Below are 18637 nucleotides of genomic sequence, written 5' to 3' on the forward strand. Positions count from 1 at the left end.
TAGTAAATACATACATATATATTCTTTCTGGGTGAAATATTTGCTCTAATATGTGCATATATTTTTTAATTAAGTGAAAAGCTAAAAATATTGTTCCCCGGTCTCCCTTGATCATCGAGCAAATTAGCCAAATTAACTTCCGAGGAACAGTTTGTTCCCCTACATTTAATAGTGTGAGATATCATGGCCCTATAGCCTACTGCATAAACAGCTGGCTTTACTGCACTTACATTTCTTTTAGCCTACTTTTATATAATGACTATGCATGTGCTTTTGAAAAAAAATAATACAAAAAAACAAGTTTCCATTTTCTGTTCATCTTTTTATGGTTTGCAATCACAGAATTTGAACAAGCTCTTCATTTTTCTGATTTAGATAATTAGAAAATGAGTAGACATCAACTACGCTATGAGAGACAAGTCTTATGCTGATTAACAAGTCAAATGTTTACGTAGGATGAGAAACACTAGCCAACAGTAAGTCCCTGTGCGATCGATAAAATATGAAGGGCATTAATTAGCAACCGCACAAAGAAAAATGCCTCCAATAAAGTCATATAAATATAATGCAACAGTCAGGCAGAACTTATGAAGGATTGTGGTGAACAAATGACACTGCATCTTATTCTGACATGAAGATATATGATAATTTCACATTTGATCTATCAGGAACATTGCAACCATTTTCATTTATGAATTTCACAGAAGTACATCAAGGGAAGACCTGTGTTAATTCATCAGACTTATCCTGTTTAAGAGTGTCGCCAACAGGAACTGATGCGCTCTTGTATATGTGTGTAGCAGCAGTTATTTTTGTGACAGTTTCTGGAAATCTACTAGTGATCATTTCCATCTGCCACTTCAAGCAGCTCCACACGCCAACCAACTTCATCCTCCTCTCTCTGGCTATGGCAGACTTTATGGTTGGAGCAACTGTAATGCCTTTCTATTTTATTGAGTTAGTAGATCCTTACTGGTGCATTGGTGGATTGAATTGCATCATGAAAAGTGTATCTTCTTTTCTGACTTATGCAACTTGTGTGTCAATTTATAGTGTAGTTTTGATTGCAGTGGATCGATTATTTGCCATCAGCAACCCTTTTCTTTATTCCACTAAAATGACAGTGAGGCTAATTATGAGGGTCATATCGATTATCTGGTTGTGTGCATTGGTATACAATACAATGCTTGTTTATTGCAATGGCAGTCTGAATTATATGATGGGAAATACTACATGTGTTGACTGTACTATTTATATGTCTCAAGAATGGGTTACTGCTGACTTTTTTGTAATACTTGTTGTGCCACTCACAACAATTATACTTATTTATCTGAAAATTTTTGCTATTGCCAAAAAGCATGCAAATAAGATCACATGTGCCAGACAACAGCAGTCAGATAGCAAAAAATGTAATGCAATGGCATCTGAAAGGAAAGCAGCAAAAACTCTATCAATTATTGTAGCCGTTTTCATACTGTGTTTACTACCCTACTTTATTAGTGTTGTAATTTATGTATATTTAAGTAAACCTTCTGTGTATCTTTCACTTGTTCATTCAGTAAGTATACTTCATATCAATTCTGCCATCAACCCGATAATTTATGCCCTATTCTATTCATGGTTTCAAAAGTCTGTTAAACTCATTTTAACACTTAGGATATGTGCTACAGAGTCTTCTCTGATGAATGTCCTTGCAAAAGAAACATAAAATGTTTGCTTTATATTATAATGAAACAATCAAACTTTATAATTTGTCATGATTTGACTCTTTTATACTATTTTATTTGTGTTTTCATTTCAATATACATTGTATTCTTTTTCTATTTTATTTGTTTTTATTTTCTGTTTTTATGTTTTCATTTAAATTATTTTTTATCTTTGTTCTCCTTGTTTCTATGTTTCAAATCTTTATAACTGATTATGATTGCAGTGCTTTTCCTCTCTTTTTGCCTTTTGGTTGTATTTTTCTTGTTAAGCACTTTGAGCTGCAGTCTGCATGAAAGGTGCAATACAAATAAAGCTATTATTATTATTATTATTATTATTATTATTATTATTATTATTATTATTATTATTATTATGATTAAAGATTTGTCTATGTTTCACATTGTTCTTGCATTTTTCCCATCCAATGAATTCCTCTGCAGGATTATCACAGATGTATCAAATTCTATTTAATTACTTTCATGTTATTGCAATGTGATCATACTGAATATGCTTTGATTCTATTCCATTAAAGTTATTTAGCCAACAGATGTGTTCCATACTGTATCATCATAATTTACAGCAGAATCTAGTCCCACTCCCCAATTCCCAAAGAGTTTTATTTTCACTTGAAGGAAAATAAGATATCCAAACTCTGATGATGGTGATAGATCACAGATATCCTTTGCATACCATGACTTCGTGATAAGTGAAAAAATACAAATGACTACTTTCATTTACATAAAATTGCTGTGTCCCAAACATTATGGTGCCTTGAAATGGTTGGATTGTGTATAAACACTGCTGTAATTTCTACATGGTGAAACCAAAATGTATGAAAATGCCCTTTATTAAAATCTGACAATGTGCACTTTAACCACATGTGATTTTCTATTACAAATCTCAATTAAATAAATTGCTCAGATAAGGTCCCTCCAACTACTACTCTTTGTGTTCAGTTCCCAACCCACTCTGAAATGGCTTCTGTAATTCCTACTGTCCTCATTTTGATCATGAGTTTGTCATGTGGTGCCTTATCAAATATGTTTTGGAAATCTAAATATACAATATCATAAGCCCTGCTAACATGAAAACACTTGGTAGCTTCCTCAAAGAATGCTTGTCAGGCATGACCTACCCTTATGAAAACCATGTTGGCTGTCCCATAAAATGTTATTATTTTCAAGAAATAGATTCAAGTATTTTATATGTTTTACAAGTTAGACTGACAGGCCTGTAGTTTCCTGGATCAGTATGGTACCTTTTCTTGCATATTGGTATTACCTTGTTTCCAGACATTCTGAGTATTACATATGCCTTCTGGCCTCTTAGTAACCTATTCCCTGGTAAAGCTCTCAACAAAGTTAGCCATTTAAGGCATCATCAATATCTTTATTCTTATACAGCAGTTCTTCTTTGTTATTCTTAATGCATTTAACCTCCTCTTTAACTTTCCTTTTCCTACTACAGTATTGACTACATTTAGTATCTGTGCAATTTACATTTCAAATAGGCTTTTAGCTAACTGTAGTTCTTTTTTAACTTTAACATGGATATTACAATACTCAGCCTTATTACTCAGTACTGTCCTTTTTATATGAACTCCACAAAAAAAGTTTGGAAATTTGTGTTTGGTGATCATATCTCTGTTGTCACTATTATTAGCATTGCATCTTATATAATTGGAAAGCCTGTTAATTTCCCTTTACAATGGTGTTCCAATGGTAAAGAGCATGCATTTGTTGTTACGCCGGGGGGAACAGAAGAACCAAAAGCAGACAGGGGTGCAGAAAAAATGGCAGGTTTAATTGCAAAAGCAGGGGCAGACAGAGCGGAGTCAAAAAACAGGCCAATGTCAAAAACCAGGGGGTCAGTCCAACAAGGCAGAGGTACAGATATCCACAACAACCAAGGAAGAGTCCAGGGAAGCAGGCAGGGGTCAAAACAGGAAATCCAGATGAACAAGGGCAAGGACTCAGGAACAAGGGTTTGGGAACAAGGAGGCTAGAACTGGGGGAAGGAATAAAGGGCTCGGGACTCAAAAAACAGGACAAGACAAACCAGCAGGGTGCAACTGAAAAGGACAGGTATAAATACACAGGGGAATGAGACAAACTAGGCGGGGCATGGGAGTGAGGGCGGTCTAACAAATAAACATCAGGTGAGACACATGAAAGGGTAATAGCACAATAATGAGGGGGAAACGAAAATGCGGACTGGATTCACGAAGACACACGTAATACAAACGGCTCCGGACTAGGGAGTAGACAATTGCAGAGAATCAGGAGATGCAGAGATACGGAGAGACAGGTGCGAATACTTCACTGAAACTAAGCAAGTAATCAGTGATAGAATAGGGAGGTGGAGTTACAGAACAGAATTGAAACTTGAGATGCGTTCATAAGTTAGTTAAGTGATCAAAATTACAAATACCCAAAACGAGTGAATGTTAGCTTGTTAGTTTGACAAACATATAAGTGTGGTCGTATAATTAGTACTGTACAACTTCTATGTTAGTTGGGATTAGTATATTAGTGCTATGTACAAAGATGAAATGGAGGGAAAGCAGGAAGTAAGGAATGCAAGATTGGAAGGAAGGTTGAACCCCAGAACTACCGTAAACACCCGAATAGTGGGGCACGCAGACAGGGGAGTGACTGGGCTAGTAAACATTCAGACTCAGACATCACAGGGGAAGACGAGTGCAAAGACTAATGAATATAAACAGAACACTAGACCTGAATATGAAAAATAATATATTACAAGAATAATGATAATAAACAATGATAAACTAACACAGGACATTACACAGGAGCATAACATTTGTGGGATGAGCAGCACAGCTGATTATGTGGGTAGTGTCCCAAGCGAAAAACACACACGTTTTCTTAAAGCACTACACTCTTAAACAACACATCCGTCTCAGTTTGTTACACGAATAAGATATTGCAGATAAAAATCACTCAAATAACATTCAAATGGTATGAGAGAGTGCCGGGTAGGTCACCTATCAGGATTCCCACTTCTTTGTACAATCACTTCAAACAGGAAGTAGTTCAGAAGTTCTTTTTAATAAAATATTATTTTATATTTCTTCAAACTATCCCAAATAGTGAGACACAATATTTTGAGTGTTTTTGCTTTTATTTGGACCAGAAAATTGTCCTTTAAATTCTCATCATATTGCAAAAGTAAGGCTTTGGACACATTGTTTTTCATGATGTGATGACACAGAAAGCTGTATATATAACAATTTCAAATTTCTCTATTTTTCTTTCTATTTACTAATCTTAAAAGAGGTTAATAAAATCCATCAATTTTCTGACATTAAGTATGTTTTTCATTATTTAAGTAATGTGAAATTGCTCGGACATGGATTGCAACACAAATCAAAGAAAGACCCGATTGTGAATAAAGCAGCTCCAATGCGTTAATGTTAGCTAGCTAGATGAAAGAGATGTTTTGTTCACTTTCTCCTTTTATGTAGACTACAATTTGTCTTCAGTTGGCCTATTTTACTTCAGCCCTGAAGTCTTAGATGGATTTTACCTGGATATTAGAATTTACTTTAAAGAAGGAGCATTTTCCTCTCGATTGCACCATTTTTGCAATTGAAGTTTTGTGAAAACGTAAGAGGCGATACACTGGATCTGTTTACTTCCATTCAATAATGTTCAACGTGAAATAGGCCCATTTCCCCATTGGGATTTAAGCAACCTGCAACTATAAGGAGCCTGTCTTTAGTACTATTACGAGACTTCAGTATGTTGTACATCTATGGCTCTCTCTCACTCATGGCATTGCTGGGCAGTTTGGTTTGAAATTGTACTAATTAATCACTCCCGCTACTTTTGACAAGAATGTCCTAGAACTGTACCGATGGTCTATAGTCAGTAAATACATGTATATTCTTTCTGGGTGAAATATTTGCTCTAATATGTGCATATATATTTTTAATTAAGTGAAAAGCTAAAAATGTTGTTCCCTGGTCTCCCCTGATCATCGAGCAAATTAACCAAATTAACTTCTGAGGAAGCCCAGGTTGTTCCTCTACATTTAATAGTGTGAGATATCATGGCCCTATAGCCTACTGCATAAACAGCCGGCTTTACTGCACTTACATTTCCTTTAGCCTACTTTTATATAATGACTATGCATGTGCTTTTGAAAAAAAATAATACGAAAAAACAAGTTTCCATTTTCTGTTCATCTTTTTATGGTTTGCAATCACAGAATTTGAACAAGCTCTTCATTTTTCTGATTTAGATCATTAGAAAATGAGTAGACATCAACTACGCTATGAGAGACAAGTCTTATGCTGATTAACAAGTCAAATGTTTACGTAGGATGAGAAACACTAGCCAACAGTAAGTCCCTGTGCGATAGATAAAATATGAAGGGCATTAATTAGCAACCGCACAAAGAAAAACGCCTCCAATAAAGTCATATAAATATAACGCAACAGTCAGGCAGAACTTATGAAGGATTGTGGTGAACAAATGACGCTGCATCTTATTCTGACATGAAGATATATGATAATTTCACATTTGATCTATCAGGAACATTGCAACCATTTTCATTTATGAATTTCACAGAAGTACATCAAGGGAAGACCTGTGTTAATTCATCAGACTTATCCTGTTTAAGAGCGTCGCCAACAGGAACTGATGCGCTCTTGTATATGTGTGTAGCAGCAGTTATTTTTGTGACAGTTTCTGGAAATCTACTAGTGATCATTTCCATCTGCCACTTCAAGCAGCTCCACACACCAACCAACTTCATCCTCCTCTCTCTGGCTATGGCAGACTTTATGGTTGGGGCAACTGTAATGCCTTTCTATTTTATTGAGTTAGTAGATCCTTACTGGTGCATTGGTGGATTGAATTGCATCATGAAAAGTGTATCTTCTTTTCTGACTTATGCAACTTGTGTGTCAATTTATAGTGTAGTTTTGATTGCAGTGGATCGATTATTTGCCATCAGCAACCCTTTTCTTTATTCCAGTAAAATGACAGTGAAGCTAACTATGAGGGTCATATCGATTATCTGGTTGTGTGCATTGGTATACAATACAATGCTTGTTTATTGCAATGGCAGTCTGAATTATATGATGGGAAATACTACATGTGTTGACTGTGCTGTTTATATGTCTCAAGAATGGGTCACTGCGGACTTTTTTGTAATACTTGTTGTGCCACTCGCAACAATTATACTTATTTATCTGAAAATTTTTGCTATTGCCAAAAAGCATGCAAATAACATCACATGTGCCAGAAAACAACAGTCAGATAGCAAAAAATTTAATGCAATGGCATCTGAAAGGAAAGCAGCAAAAACTCTATCAATTTTTGTAGCCGTTTTCGTACTGTGTTTACTACCCTACTTTATTAGTGCTGTACTTTATGAATATTTAAGTAAACCTTCTGTGTATCTTTCACTTGTTCATTCAGTAAGTATACTTCATATGAATTCTGCAATCAACCCGATAATTTATGCCCTATTCTATTCATGGTTTCAAAAGTCTGTTAAACTCATTTTAACACTTAGGATATGTGCTACAGAGTCTTCTCTGATGAATGTGCTTGCAAAAGAAACATAAAACGTTTGCTTTATATTATAATAAACGAATCACACTTTATAATTTGACCTCAACTGTACAGACCCAAATATGACCTAACAACGTGTCATAGATTTGTCTTAAATGCAAAGAGTTTTATTATCACTTGAAGGACAATCTGAAAATAAGATATCCAAACTCTGATGATGGTGATAGATCACAGATATCCTTTGCAAACCATGATTTCGTGATAAGTGACAAAATACTAAACATGACTACTTTCATTTACATAAAATTGATGTGTCCAAAACATTATGGTGCCTTGAAATGGTTGGATTGTATATAAACACTGCTGTAATTTCTACATGGTGAAACCAAAATGTATGAAAATGCCATTTATTAAAATCTGACAATGTGCACTTTAACCACATGTGATTTTCTATTACAAATCTCATATTGTGGAGTACAGAGGCAATTAAATAAAAAGCTCAGATAAGGTACCTCCTACTACTACTCTTGGATATATGTTTTGGAAATCTAAATATACAATATCATAAGCCCTGCTAACATGAAAACACTTCGTAGCTTCCTCAAAGAATGCTTGTCAGGCATGACCTACCCTTATGAAAACCATGTTGGCTGTCCCATAAAATGTTATTATTTTCAAGAAATAGATTCAAGTATTTTATATGTTTTACAAGTTAGACTGACAGGCCTGTAGTTTCCTGGATCAGTATGGTACCTTTTCTTGCATATTGGTATTACCTTGTTTCCAGACATTCTGAGTATTACATATGCCTTCTGGCCTCTTAGTAACCTATTCCCTGGTAAAGCTCTCAACAAAGTTAGCCATTTAAGGCATCATCAATATCTTTATTCTTATACAGCAGTTCTTCTTTGTTATTCTTAATGCATTTAACCTCCTTTTTAACTTTCCTTTTCCTACTACAGTATTGACTACATTTAGTATCTGTGCAATTTACATTTCAAATAGGCTTTTAGCTAACTGTAGTTCTTTTTTAACTTTAACATGGATATTACAATACTCAGCCTTATTACTCTCAGGACTGTCCTTTTTATATGAACTCCACAAAAAAAGTTTGGAAATTTGTGTTTGGTGATCATATCTCTGTTGTCACTGTATTATTAGCATTGCATCTTATATAATTGGAAAGCCTGTTAATTTCCCTTTACAATGGTGTTCCAATGGTAAAGAGCATGCATTTGTTGTTACGCCGGGGGGAACAGAAGAACCAAAAGCAGACAGGGGTGCAGAAAAAATGGCAGGTTTAATTGCAAAAGCAGGGGCAGACAGAGCGGAGTCAAAAAACAGGCCAATGTCAAAAACCAGGGGGTCAGTCCAACAAGGCAGAGGTACAGATATCCACAACAACCAAGGAAGAGTCCAGGGAAGCAGGCAGGGGTCAAAACAGGAAATCCAGATGAACAAGGGCAAGGACTCAGGAACAAGGGCTCGGGAACAAGGAGGCTAGAACTGGGGGAAGGAATAAAGGGCTCGGGACTAAAAAAACAGGACAAGACGAACTAGCAGGGTGCAACTGAAAAGGACAGGTATAAATACACAGGGGAATGAAACAAACTAGGCGGGGCATGGGAGTGAGGGCGGTCTAACAAATAAACATCAGGTGAGACACATGAAAGGGTAATAGCACAATAACGAGGGGGAAACGAAAACGCGGACTGGATTCACAAAGACACACGTAATACAAACGGCTACGGACTAGGAAGTAGACAATTGCAGAGAATCAGGAGATGCAGAGATACGGAGAGACAGGTGCGAATACTTCACTGAAACTAAGCAAGTAATCAGTGATAGAATAGGGAGGTGGAGTTACAGAACAGAATTGAAACTTGAGATGCGTTCATAAGTTAGTTAAGTGATCAAAATTACAAATACCCAAAACGAGTGAATGTTAGCTTGTTAGTTTGACAAACATATAAGTGTGGTCGTATAATTAGTACTGTACAACTTCTATGTTAGTTGGGATTAGTATATTAGTGCTATGTACAAAGATGAAATGGAGGGAAAGCAGGAAGTAAGGAATGCAAGATTGGAAGGAAGGTTGAACCCCAGAACTACCGTAAACACCCGAATAGTGGGGCACGCAGACAGGGGAGTGACTGGGCTAGTAAACATTCAGACTCAGACATCACAGGGGAAGACGAGTGCAAAGACTAATGAATATAAACAGAACACTAGACCTGAATATGAAAAATAATATATTACAAGAATAATGATAATAAACAATGATAAACTAACACAGGACATTACACAGGAGCATAACATTTGTGGGATGAGCAGCACAGCTGATTATGTGGGTAGTGTCCCAAGCGAAAAACACACACGTTTTCTTAAAGCACTACACTCTTAAACAACACATCCGTCTCAGTTTGTTACACGAATAAGATATTGCAGATAAAAATCACTCAAATAACATTCAAATGGTATGAGAGAGTGCCGGGTAGGTCACCTATCAGGATTCCCACTTCTTTGTACAATCACTTCAAACAGGAAGTAGTTCAGAAGTTCTTTTTAATAAAATATTATTTTATATTTCTTCAAACTATCCCAAATAGTGAGACAAAATATTTTGAGTGTTTTTGCTTTTATTTGGACCAGAAAATTGTCCTTTAAATTCTCATCATATTGCAAAAGTAAGGCTTTGGACACATTGTTTTTCATGATGTGATGACACAGAAAGCTGTATATATAACAATTTCAAATTTCTCTATTTTTCTTTCTATTTACTAATCTTAAAAGAGGTTAATAAAATCCATCAATTTTCTGACATTAAGTATGTTTTTCATTATTTAAGTAATGTGAAATTGCTCGGACATGGATTGCAACACAAATCAAAGAAAGACCCGATTGTGAATAAAGCAGCTCCAATGCGTTAATGTTAGCTAGCTAGATGAAAGAGATGTTTTGTTCACTTTCTCCTTTTATGTAGACTACAATTTGTCTTCAGTTGGCCTATTTTACTTCAGCCCTGAAGTCTTAGATGGATTTTACCTGGATATTAGAATTTACTTTAAAGAAGGAGCATTTTCCTCTCGATTGCACCATTTTTGCAATTGAAGTTTTGTGAAAACGTAAGAGGCGATACACTGGATCTGTTTACTTCCATTCAATAATGTTCAACGTGAAATAGGCCCATTTCCCCATTGGGATTTAAGCAACCTGCAACTATAAGGAGCCTGTCTTTAGTACTATTACGAGACTTCAGTATGTTCTACATCTATGGCTCTCTCTCATTGCTGGGCAGTTTGACTTGAAATTGTACAAATTAAACACTCCCGTTACTTTCAACAGTAATGTCCTAGAACTGTACCGATGGTCTATAGTCATAGTAAATACATGTATATCCTTCTGGGTGAAATATTTTCTCTAATATGTGCATATATTTTTTAATTAAGTGAAAAGCTAAAAATGTTGTTCCCTGGTCTCCCCTGATCATCGAGCAAATTAGCCAAATTAACTTCTGAGGAAGCCCAGGTTGTTCCTCTACATTTAATAGTGTGAGGTATCATGGCCCTATAGCCTACTGCATAAACAGCTGGCTTTACTGCACTTACATTTCCTTTAGCCTACTTTTATATAATGACTATGCATGTGATTTTGAAAAATAATAATACGAAAAAACAAGTTTCCATTTTCTGTTCATCTTTTTATGGTTTGCAATCACAGAATTTGAACAAGCTCTTCATTTTTCTGATTTAGATCATTAGAAAATGAGTAGACATCAACTACACTATGAGAGACAAGTCTTATGCTGATTAACAAGTCAAATGTTTACGTAGGATGAGAAACACTAGCCAACAGTAAGTCCCTGTGCGATAGATAAAATATGAAGGGCATTAATTAGCAACCGCACAAAGAAAGAAAAACGCCTCCAATAAAATCATATAAATATAACGCAACAGTCAGGCAGAACTTATGAAGGATTGTGGTGAACAAATGACACTGCATCTTATTCTGACATGAAGATGAATTTCAGATTTGATCAATCAGGAACATTGCAACCATTTTCATTTATGAATTTCACAGAAGTACATCAAGGGAAGACCTGTGTTAATTCATCAGACTTATCCTGCTTAAGAGCGTCGCCAACAGGAACTGATGCGCTCTTGTATATGTGTGTAGCAGCAGTTATTTTTGTGACAGTTTCTGGAAATCTACTAGTGATCATTTCCATCTGCCACTTCAAGCAGCTCCACACGCCAACCAACTTCATCCTCCTCTCTCTGGCTATGGCAGACTTTCTGGTTGGAGCAACTGTAATGCCTTTCTATTTTATTGAGTTAGTAGATCCTTACTGGTGCATTGGTGGATTGAATTGCATCATGAAAAGCGTATCTTCTTTTCTGACTTATGCAACTTGTGTGTCAATTTATAGTGTAGTTTTGATTGCAGTGGATCGATTATTTGCCATCAGCAACCCTTTTCTTTATTCCACTAAAATGACAGTGAAGCTAACTATGAGGGTCATATCGATTGTCTGGTTGTGTGCATTGGTATACAATACAATGCTTCGTTATTGCAATGGCAATCTGAATTATATGATGAGAAATACTCAATGTGTTGACTGTTCTATTTCTTTATCTCAAGAATGGGTCACTGCAGACTTTTTTGTAATATTTGTTGTGCCACTCACAACAATTATACTTATTTATCTGAAAATTTTTGCTATTGCCAAAAAGCATGCAAATAACATCACATGTGCCAGAAAACAACAGTCAGATAGCAAAAAATGTAATGCAATGGCATCTGAAAGGAAAGCAGCAAAAACTCTGTCAATTATTGTAGCCGTTTTCCTACTGTGTTTACTACCCTACTTTATTAGCGTTGTACTTTACGTATATTTCAGTAAACCTTCTGTGTATCTTTCACTTGTTCATTCAGTAAGTATACTTCATATCAATTCTGCCATCAACCCGATAATTTATGCCCTATTCTATTCATGGTTTCAAAAGTCTGTTAAACTCATTTTAACACTTAGGATATGTGCTACAGAGTCTTCTCTGATGAATGTCCTTGCAAAAGAAACATAAAACTTTTGCTGTATATTATATTAAAGAAATCAAACTTTATAATCTGACCTCAACTGTACAGACCCAAATATGACCTAACAACGTGTCATAGATTTGTCTATGTTTCACATTGTTCTTGCATTTAATTTTTCCCATCCTATGAATTCCTCTGCAGGATTATCACAGATGTATCAAATTCTGTTTAATTACTTTCATGTTATTGCAATGTGATCATAATGAATATGCTTTGATTCAATGCCATTAAAGTTATTTCGCCAACAAATGTGTTCCATACTGTATCATCATAATTTACAGCAGAATCTAGTCCCACCCCCCAATTCCCAAAGAGATCCACTCAAATGCAAAGAGTTTTATTATCACTTGAAGGACAATCTGAAAATAAGATATCCAAACTCTGATGATGGTGATAGATCACAGATATCCTTTGCAAACCATGATTTCGTGATAAGTGACAAAATACTAAACATGACTACTTTCATTTACATAAAATTGATGTGTCCAAAACATTATGGTGCCTTGAAATGGTTGGATTGTATATAAACACTGCTGTAATTTCTACATGGTGAAACCAAAATGTATGAAAATGCCATTTATTAAAATCTGACAATGTGCACTTTAACCACATGTGATTTTCTATTACAAATCTCATATTGTGGAGTACAGAGGCAATTAAATAAAAAGCTCAGATAAGGTACCTCCTACTACTACTCTTGGACATATGTTTTGGAAATCTAAATATACAATATCATAAGCCCTGCTAACATGAAAACACTTCGTAGCTTCCTCAAAGAATGCTTGTCAGGCATGACCTACCCTTATGAAAACCATGTTGGCTGTCCCATAAAATGTTATTATTTTCAAGAAATAGATTCCAGTATTTTATATGTTTTACAAGTTAGACTGACAGGCCTGTAGTTTCCTGGATCAGTATGGTACCTTTTCTTGCATATTGGTATTACCTTGTTTCCAGACATTCTGAGTATTACATATGCCTTCTGGCCTCTTAGTAACCTATTCCCTGGTAAAGCTCTCAACAAAGTTAGCCATTTAAGGCATCATCAATATCTTTATTCTTATACAGCAGTTCTTCTTTGTTATTCTTAATGCATTTAACCTCCTCTTTAACTTTCCTTTTCCTATTACAGTATTGACTACATTTAGTATCTGTGCAATTTACATTTCAAATAGGCTTTTAGCTAACTGTAGTTCTTTTTTAACTTTAACATGGATATTACAATACTCAGCCTTATTACTCTCAGTACTGTCCTTTTTATATGAACTCCATAAAAAAAGTTTGGAAATTTGTGTTTGGTGATCATATCTCTGTTGTCACTGTATTATTAGCATTGCATCTTATATAATTGGAAAGCCTGTTAATTTCCCTTTACAATGGTGTTCCAATGGTAAAGAGCATGCATTTGTTGTTACGCCGGGGGGAACAGAAGAACCAAAAGCAGACAGGGGTGCAGAAAAAAATGGCAGGTTTAATTGCAAAAGCAGGGGCAGACAGAGCGGAGTCAAAAAACCGGCCAATGTCAAAAACCAGGGGGTCAGTCCAACAAGGCAGAGGTACAGATATCCACAACAACCAAGGAAGAGTCCAGGGAAGCAGGCAGGGGTCAAAACAGGAAATCCAGATGAACAAGGGCAAGGACTCAGGAACAAGGGCTCGGGAACAAGGAGGCTAGAACTGGGGGAAGGAATAAAGGGCTCGGGACTAAAAAAACAGGACAAGACGAACTAGCAGGGTGCAACTGAAAAGGACAGGTATAAATACACACGGGAATGAAACAAACTAGGCGGGGCATGGGAGTGAGGGCGGTCTAACAAATAAACATCAGGTGAGACACATGAAAGGGTAATAGCACAATAACGAGGGGGAAACGAAAACGCGGACTGGATTCACAAAGACACACGTAATACAAACGGCTACGGACTAGGAAGTAGACAATTGCAGAGAATCAGGAGATGCAGAGATACGGAGAGACAGGTGCGAATACTTCCCTGAAACTAAGCAAGTAATCAGTGATAGAATAGGGAGGCGGAGTTACAGAACAGAATTGAAACTGGAGATGCGTTCGTAAGTTAGTTAAGTGATTAAAATTACAAATACCCAAAACGAGTGAATGTTAGTTTGTTAGTTTGACAAACATATAAGTGTGTTCGTATAATTAGTACTGTACAACTTCTATGTTAGTTGGGATTAGTATATTAGTGCTATGTACAAAGATGAAATGGAGGGAAAGCAGGAAGTAAGGAATGCAAGATTGGAAGGAAGGTTGAACCCCAGGACTACCGTAAACACCCGAATAGTGGGGCACGCAGACAGGGGAGTGACTGGGCTAGTAAACATTCAGACTCAGACATCACAGGGGAAGACGAGTGCAAAGACTAATGAATATAAACAAAACACTAGACCTGAATATGAAAAATAATATATTACAAGAATAATGATAATAAACAATGATAAACTCACACAGGACATTACACAGGAACATAACATTTGTGGGATGAGCAGCACAGCTGATTATGTGGGTCCCAAGCGAAAAACACACACACGGTTTCTTAAAGCGCTACACTCTTAAACAACACATCCGTCACTGTTTGTTACACGAATAAGATATTGCAGATAAAAATCACTCAAATAACATTCAAATGGTATGACAGAGTCCCGGGTAGGTCACCTATCAGGATTCCCACTTCTTTGTACAATCACTTCAAATAGGAAGTAGTTCAGAAGTTCTTTTTCATAAAATATTATTTAATATTCCTTCAAACTATCCCAAATAGTGAGTAAACAATATTTTGAGTGTTTTTGCTTTTATTTGGACCAGAAAATTGTCCTTTAAATTCTCATCATATTGCAAAAGTAAGGCTTTGGACACATTGATTTTCATGATGTGATGACACAGAGAGCTGTATATATATAACAATTTCAAATTTCTCTATTTTTCTTTCTATTTACTAATCTTAAAAGAGGTTAATAAAATCCATCAATTTTCTGACATTAAGTATGTTTTTTATTATTTAATGTAATGTGAAATTGCTCGGACATGGATTGCAACACAAATCAAAGAAAGACCCAATTGTGAATAAAGCAGCTCCAATGCGTTAATGTTAGCTAGCTAGATGAAAGAGATGTTTTGTTCACTTTCTCCTTTTATGTAGACTACAATTTGTCTTCAATTGGCCTATTTTACTTCAGCCCTGAAGTCTTAGATGGATTTTACCTGGATATTAGAATTTACTTTAAAGAAGGAGCATTTTCCTCTCGATTGCACCATTTTTGCAATTGAAGTTTTCTGAAAATGTATGAGGCGATACACTGGATCTGTTTACTTGCGTTCAATAATGTTCAACGTGAAATAGGCCCATTTCCCCATTGGGATTTGAGCAACCTGCGACTATAAGGAGCTTGTCTTTAGTACTATTACGAGACTTCAGTATGTTCTACATCTATGGCTCTCTCTCATTGCTGGGCAGTTTGACTTGAAATTGTACAAATTAAACACTCCCGTTACTTTCAACAGTAATGTCCTAGAACTGTACCAATGGTCTATAGTCATAGTAAGTACATGTATATCCTTCTGAGTGAAATATTTTCTCTAATATGTGCATATATTTTTTTATTAAGTGAAAAGCTAAAAATGTTGTTCCCTGGTCTCCCCTGATCATCGAGCAAATTAACCAAATTAACTTCTGAGGAAGCCCAGGTTGTTCCTCTACATTTAATAGTGTGAGGTATCATGGCCCTATAGCCTACTGCATAAACAGCTGGCTTTACTGCACTTACATTTTCTTTAGCCTACTTTTATATAATGACTATGCATGTGATTTTGAAAAATAATAGTACGAAAAAACAAGTTTCCATTTTCTGTTCATCTTTTTATGGTTTGCAATCACAGAATTTGAACAAGCTCTTCATTTTTCTGATTTAGATCATTAGAAAATGAGTAGACATCAACTACACTATGAGAGACAAGTCTTATGCTGATTAACAAGTCAAATGTTTACGTAGGATGAGAAACACTAGCCAACAGTAAGTCCCTGTGCGATAGATAAAATATGAAGGGCATTAATTAGCAACCGCACAAAGAAAGAAAAACGCCTCCAATAAAATCATATAAATATAACGCAACAGTCAGGCAGAACTTATGAAGGATTGTGGTGAACAAATGACACTGCATCTTATTCTGACATGAAGATGAATTTCAGATTTGATCAATCAGGAACATTGCAACCATTTTCATTTATGAATTTCACAGAAGTACATCAAGGAAAGTCCTGTGTTAATTCATCAGACTTATCCTGCTTAAGAGCGTCGCCAACAGGAACTGATGCGCTCTTGTATATGTGTGTAGCAGCAGTTATTTTTGTGACAGTTTCTGGAAATCTACTAGTGATCATTTCCATCTGCCACTTCAAGCAGCTCCACACGCCAACCAACTTCATCCTCCTCTCTCTGGCTATGGCAGACTTTCTGGTTGGAGCAACTGTAATGCCTTTCTATTTTATTGAGTTAGTAGATCCTTACTGGTGCATTGGTGGATTGAATTGCATCATGAAAAGCGTATCTTCTTTTCTGACTTATGCAACTTGTGTGTCAATTTATAGTGTAGTTTTGATTGCAGTGGATCGATTATTTGCCATCAGCAACCCTTTTCTTTATTCCACTAAAATGACAGTGAAGCTAACTATGAGGGTCATATCGATTGTCTGGTTGTGTGCATTGGTATACAATACAATGCTTCGTTATTGCAATGGCAATCTGAATTATATGATGGGAAATACTCAATGTGTTGACTGTTCTATTTCTTTATCTCAAGAATGGGTCACTGCAGACTTTTTTGTAATATTTGTTGTGCCACTCACAACAATTATACTTATTTATCTGAAAATTTTTGCTATTGCCAAAAAGCATGCAAATAACATCACATGTGCCAGAAAACAACAGTCAGATAGCAAAAAATGTAATGCAATGGCATCTGAAAGAAAAGCAGCAAAAACTCTGTCAATTATTGTAGCCGTTTTCCTACTGTGTTTACTACCCTACTTTATTAGCGTTGTACTTTACGTATATTTCAGTAAACCTTCTGTGTATCTTTCACTTGTTCATTCAGTAAGTATACTTCATATCAATTCTGCCATCAACCCGATAATTTATGCCCTATTCTATTCATGGTTTCAAAAGTCTGTTAAACTCATTTTAACACTTAGGATATGTGCTATAGAGTCTTCTCTGATGAATGTCCTTGCAAAAGAAACATAAAACTTTTGTATATTGTATATTTCTGTATATTATATTAAAGAAATCAAACTTTATAATCTGACCTCAACTGTACAGACCCAAATATGACCTAACAACGTGTCGTAGATTTGTCTATGTTTCACATTGTTCTTGCATTTAATTTTTCCCATCCTATGAATTCCTCTGCAGGATTATCACAGATGTATCAAATTCTGTTTAATTACTTTCATGTCATTGCAATGTGATCATACTGAATATGCTTTGATTCTATGCCATTAAAATTATTTAGCCAACAAATGTGTTCCGTACTGTATCATCATGCATGACCTACCCTTATGAAAACCATGTAGGCTGTCCCATAGAATGTTATTATTTTCAAGAAATAATTCTAGTCCTATATATACAGACATATACAAATGTATATATACAGACATATTGTGTCTGTCAGGTTATAAAACAAGCAATATAAAACTCTTTGCATTTGAATGGATCTCTGTGGGAATGGGGAATGGGACTAGATTCAGCTATAAATTATGCTGATACAATATGGAACACATTTGTTGGCTGAATGGCTTTATCTCATCAATAATAATAATAATAATAATAATAAACTTTATTTATTTAGCACTTTTCGAAAACAGTGTTACAAAGTGCTTCACAACAAACAGTGTTAAATAGTAGTTAACAACGAACAACTAAAATTACATAATAAAATCTTAAAACAGAGCAGACATCAGACATCAAACAGTGCCTGAATACAGTGTCCTTTGTCGCTAATCTAGACCTTGGAGTGGCCAGGAATGCTCTGCCTGAGGATCATATATATGGAGTTAAGAGATCAGTGATGTAGAATGGGGTCAGCCTGCGGGGCCTTAAATCTTAAAATCACAATCTCCAATTAATTTTTCCAGAACTTTGTCGAATATGGAAAGCTTCTTGTCCATGTTAACATGATAGCATTACACAGTTGCTCAGCTGCACATCTGCAAATCTCCCATTCCACCAAATCCGAAAGGTACGCTATTGGACTAGGATCTGTGGAGGCCATTGGAACA

At 35.7% G+C, this 18637-nt stretch overlaps 4 protein-coding genes across 4 annotated transcripts; all 4 read left to right on the forward strand.

Annotated features, from left to right (window-relative positions):
* The first annotated feature begins 593 nt into the window (after nucleotides 1-593).
* Nucleotides 594-1934, forward strand: LOC133129765 (trace amine-associated receptor 13c-like). The gene has a single exon (XM_061244044.1). It carries the CDS (start codon nucleotides 632-634, stop codon nucleotides 1706-1708), a length of 1077 nt encoding a protein of 358 aa, XP_061100028.1. The 5' UTR covers nucleotides 594-631; the 3' UTR covers nucleotides 1709-1934.
* A 4117-nt stretch (nucleotides 1935-6051) lies between these two features.
* LOC133128283 (trace amine-associated receptor 8b-like) lies at nucleotides 6052-7303 on the forward strand. Its single transcript, XM_061241670.1, has 3 exons — nucleotides 6052-6071; nucleotides 6352-6766; nucleotides 6953-7303. The coding sequence occupies exons 1-3, from the start codon at nucleotides 6052-6054 to the stop codon at nucleotides 7301-7303; spliced, it is 786 nt and encodes a 261-aa protein (XP_061097654.1).
* A 4113-nt stretch (nucleotides 7304-11416) lies between these two features.
* On the forward strand, nucleotides 11417-12334 carry LOC133128284 (trace amine-associated receptor 13c-like). Its single transcript, XM_061241671.1, has one exon. The coding sequence runs from the start codon at nucleotides 11417-11419 to the stop codon at nucleotides 12332-12334; it is 918 nt and encodes a 305-aa protein (XP_061097655.1).
* A 4351-nt stretch (nucleotides 12335-16685) lies between these two features.
* LOC133128286 (trace amine-associated receptor 13c-like) lies at nucleotides 16686-17603 on the forward strand. Its single transcript, XM_061241672.1, has one exon. It carries the CDS (start codon nucleotides 16686-16688, stop codon nucleotides 17601-17603), a length of 918 nt encoding a protein of 305 aa, XP_061097656.1.
* Nucleotides 17604-18637: the final 1034 nt, after the last annotated feature.

This window comes from Conger conger, chromosome 5, assembly GCF_963514075.1.
Source record: "Conger conger chromosome 5, fConCon1.1, whole genome shotgun sequence".
Taxonomy (NCBI): Eukaryota; Metazoa; Chordata; class Actinopteri; order Anguilliformes; family Congridae; genus Conger; species Conger conger.

Excerpts from the sequence above, each read along its gene's own strand:
- LOC133128284 (XM_061241671.1), top strand. The coding sequence starts at position 11,417 with ATGTGTGTAGCAGCAGTTATTTTTGTGACAGTTTCTGGAAATCTACTA.
- LOC133129765 (XM_061244044.1), top strand. The coding sequence starts at position 632 with ATGAAGATATATGATAATTTCACATTTGATCTATCAGGAACATTGCAA.
- LOC133128283 (XM_061241670.1), top strand. The coding sequence starts at position 6,052 with ATGAGAAACACTAGCCAACA. Across the intron at positions 6,072-6,351 it reads ATGAGAAACACTAGCCAACA|AGCGTCGCCAACAGGAACTG; the intron begins GTAAGTCCCTGT and ends ATCCTGTTTAAG. Across the intron at positions 6,767-6,952 it reads TTATCTGGTTGTGTGCATTG|CATGCAAATAACATCACATG; the intron begins GTATACAATACA and ends ATTGCCAAAAAG.
- LOC133128286 (XM_061241672.1), top strand. The coding sequence starts at position 16,686 with ATGTGTGTAGCAGCAGTTATTTTTGTGACAGTTTCTGGAAATCTACTA.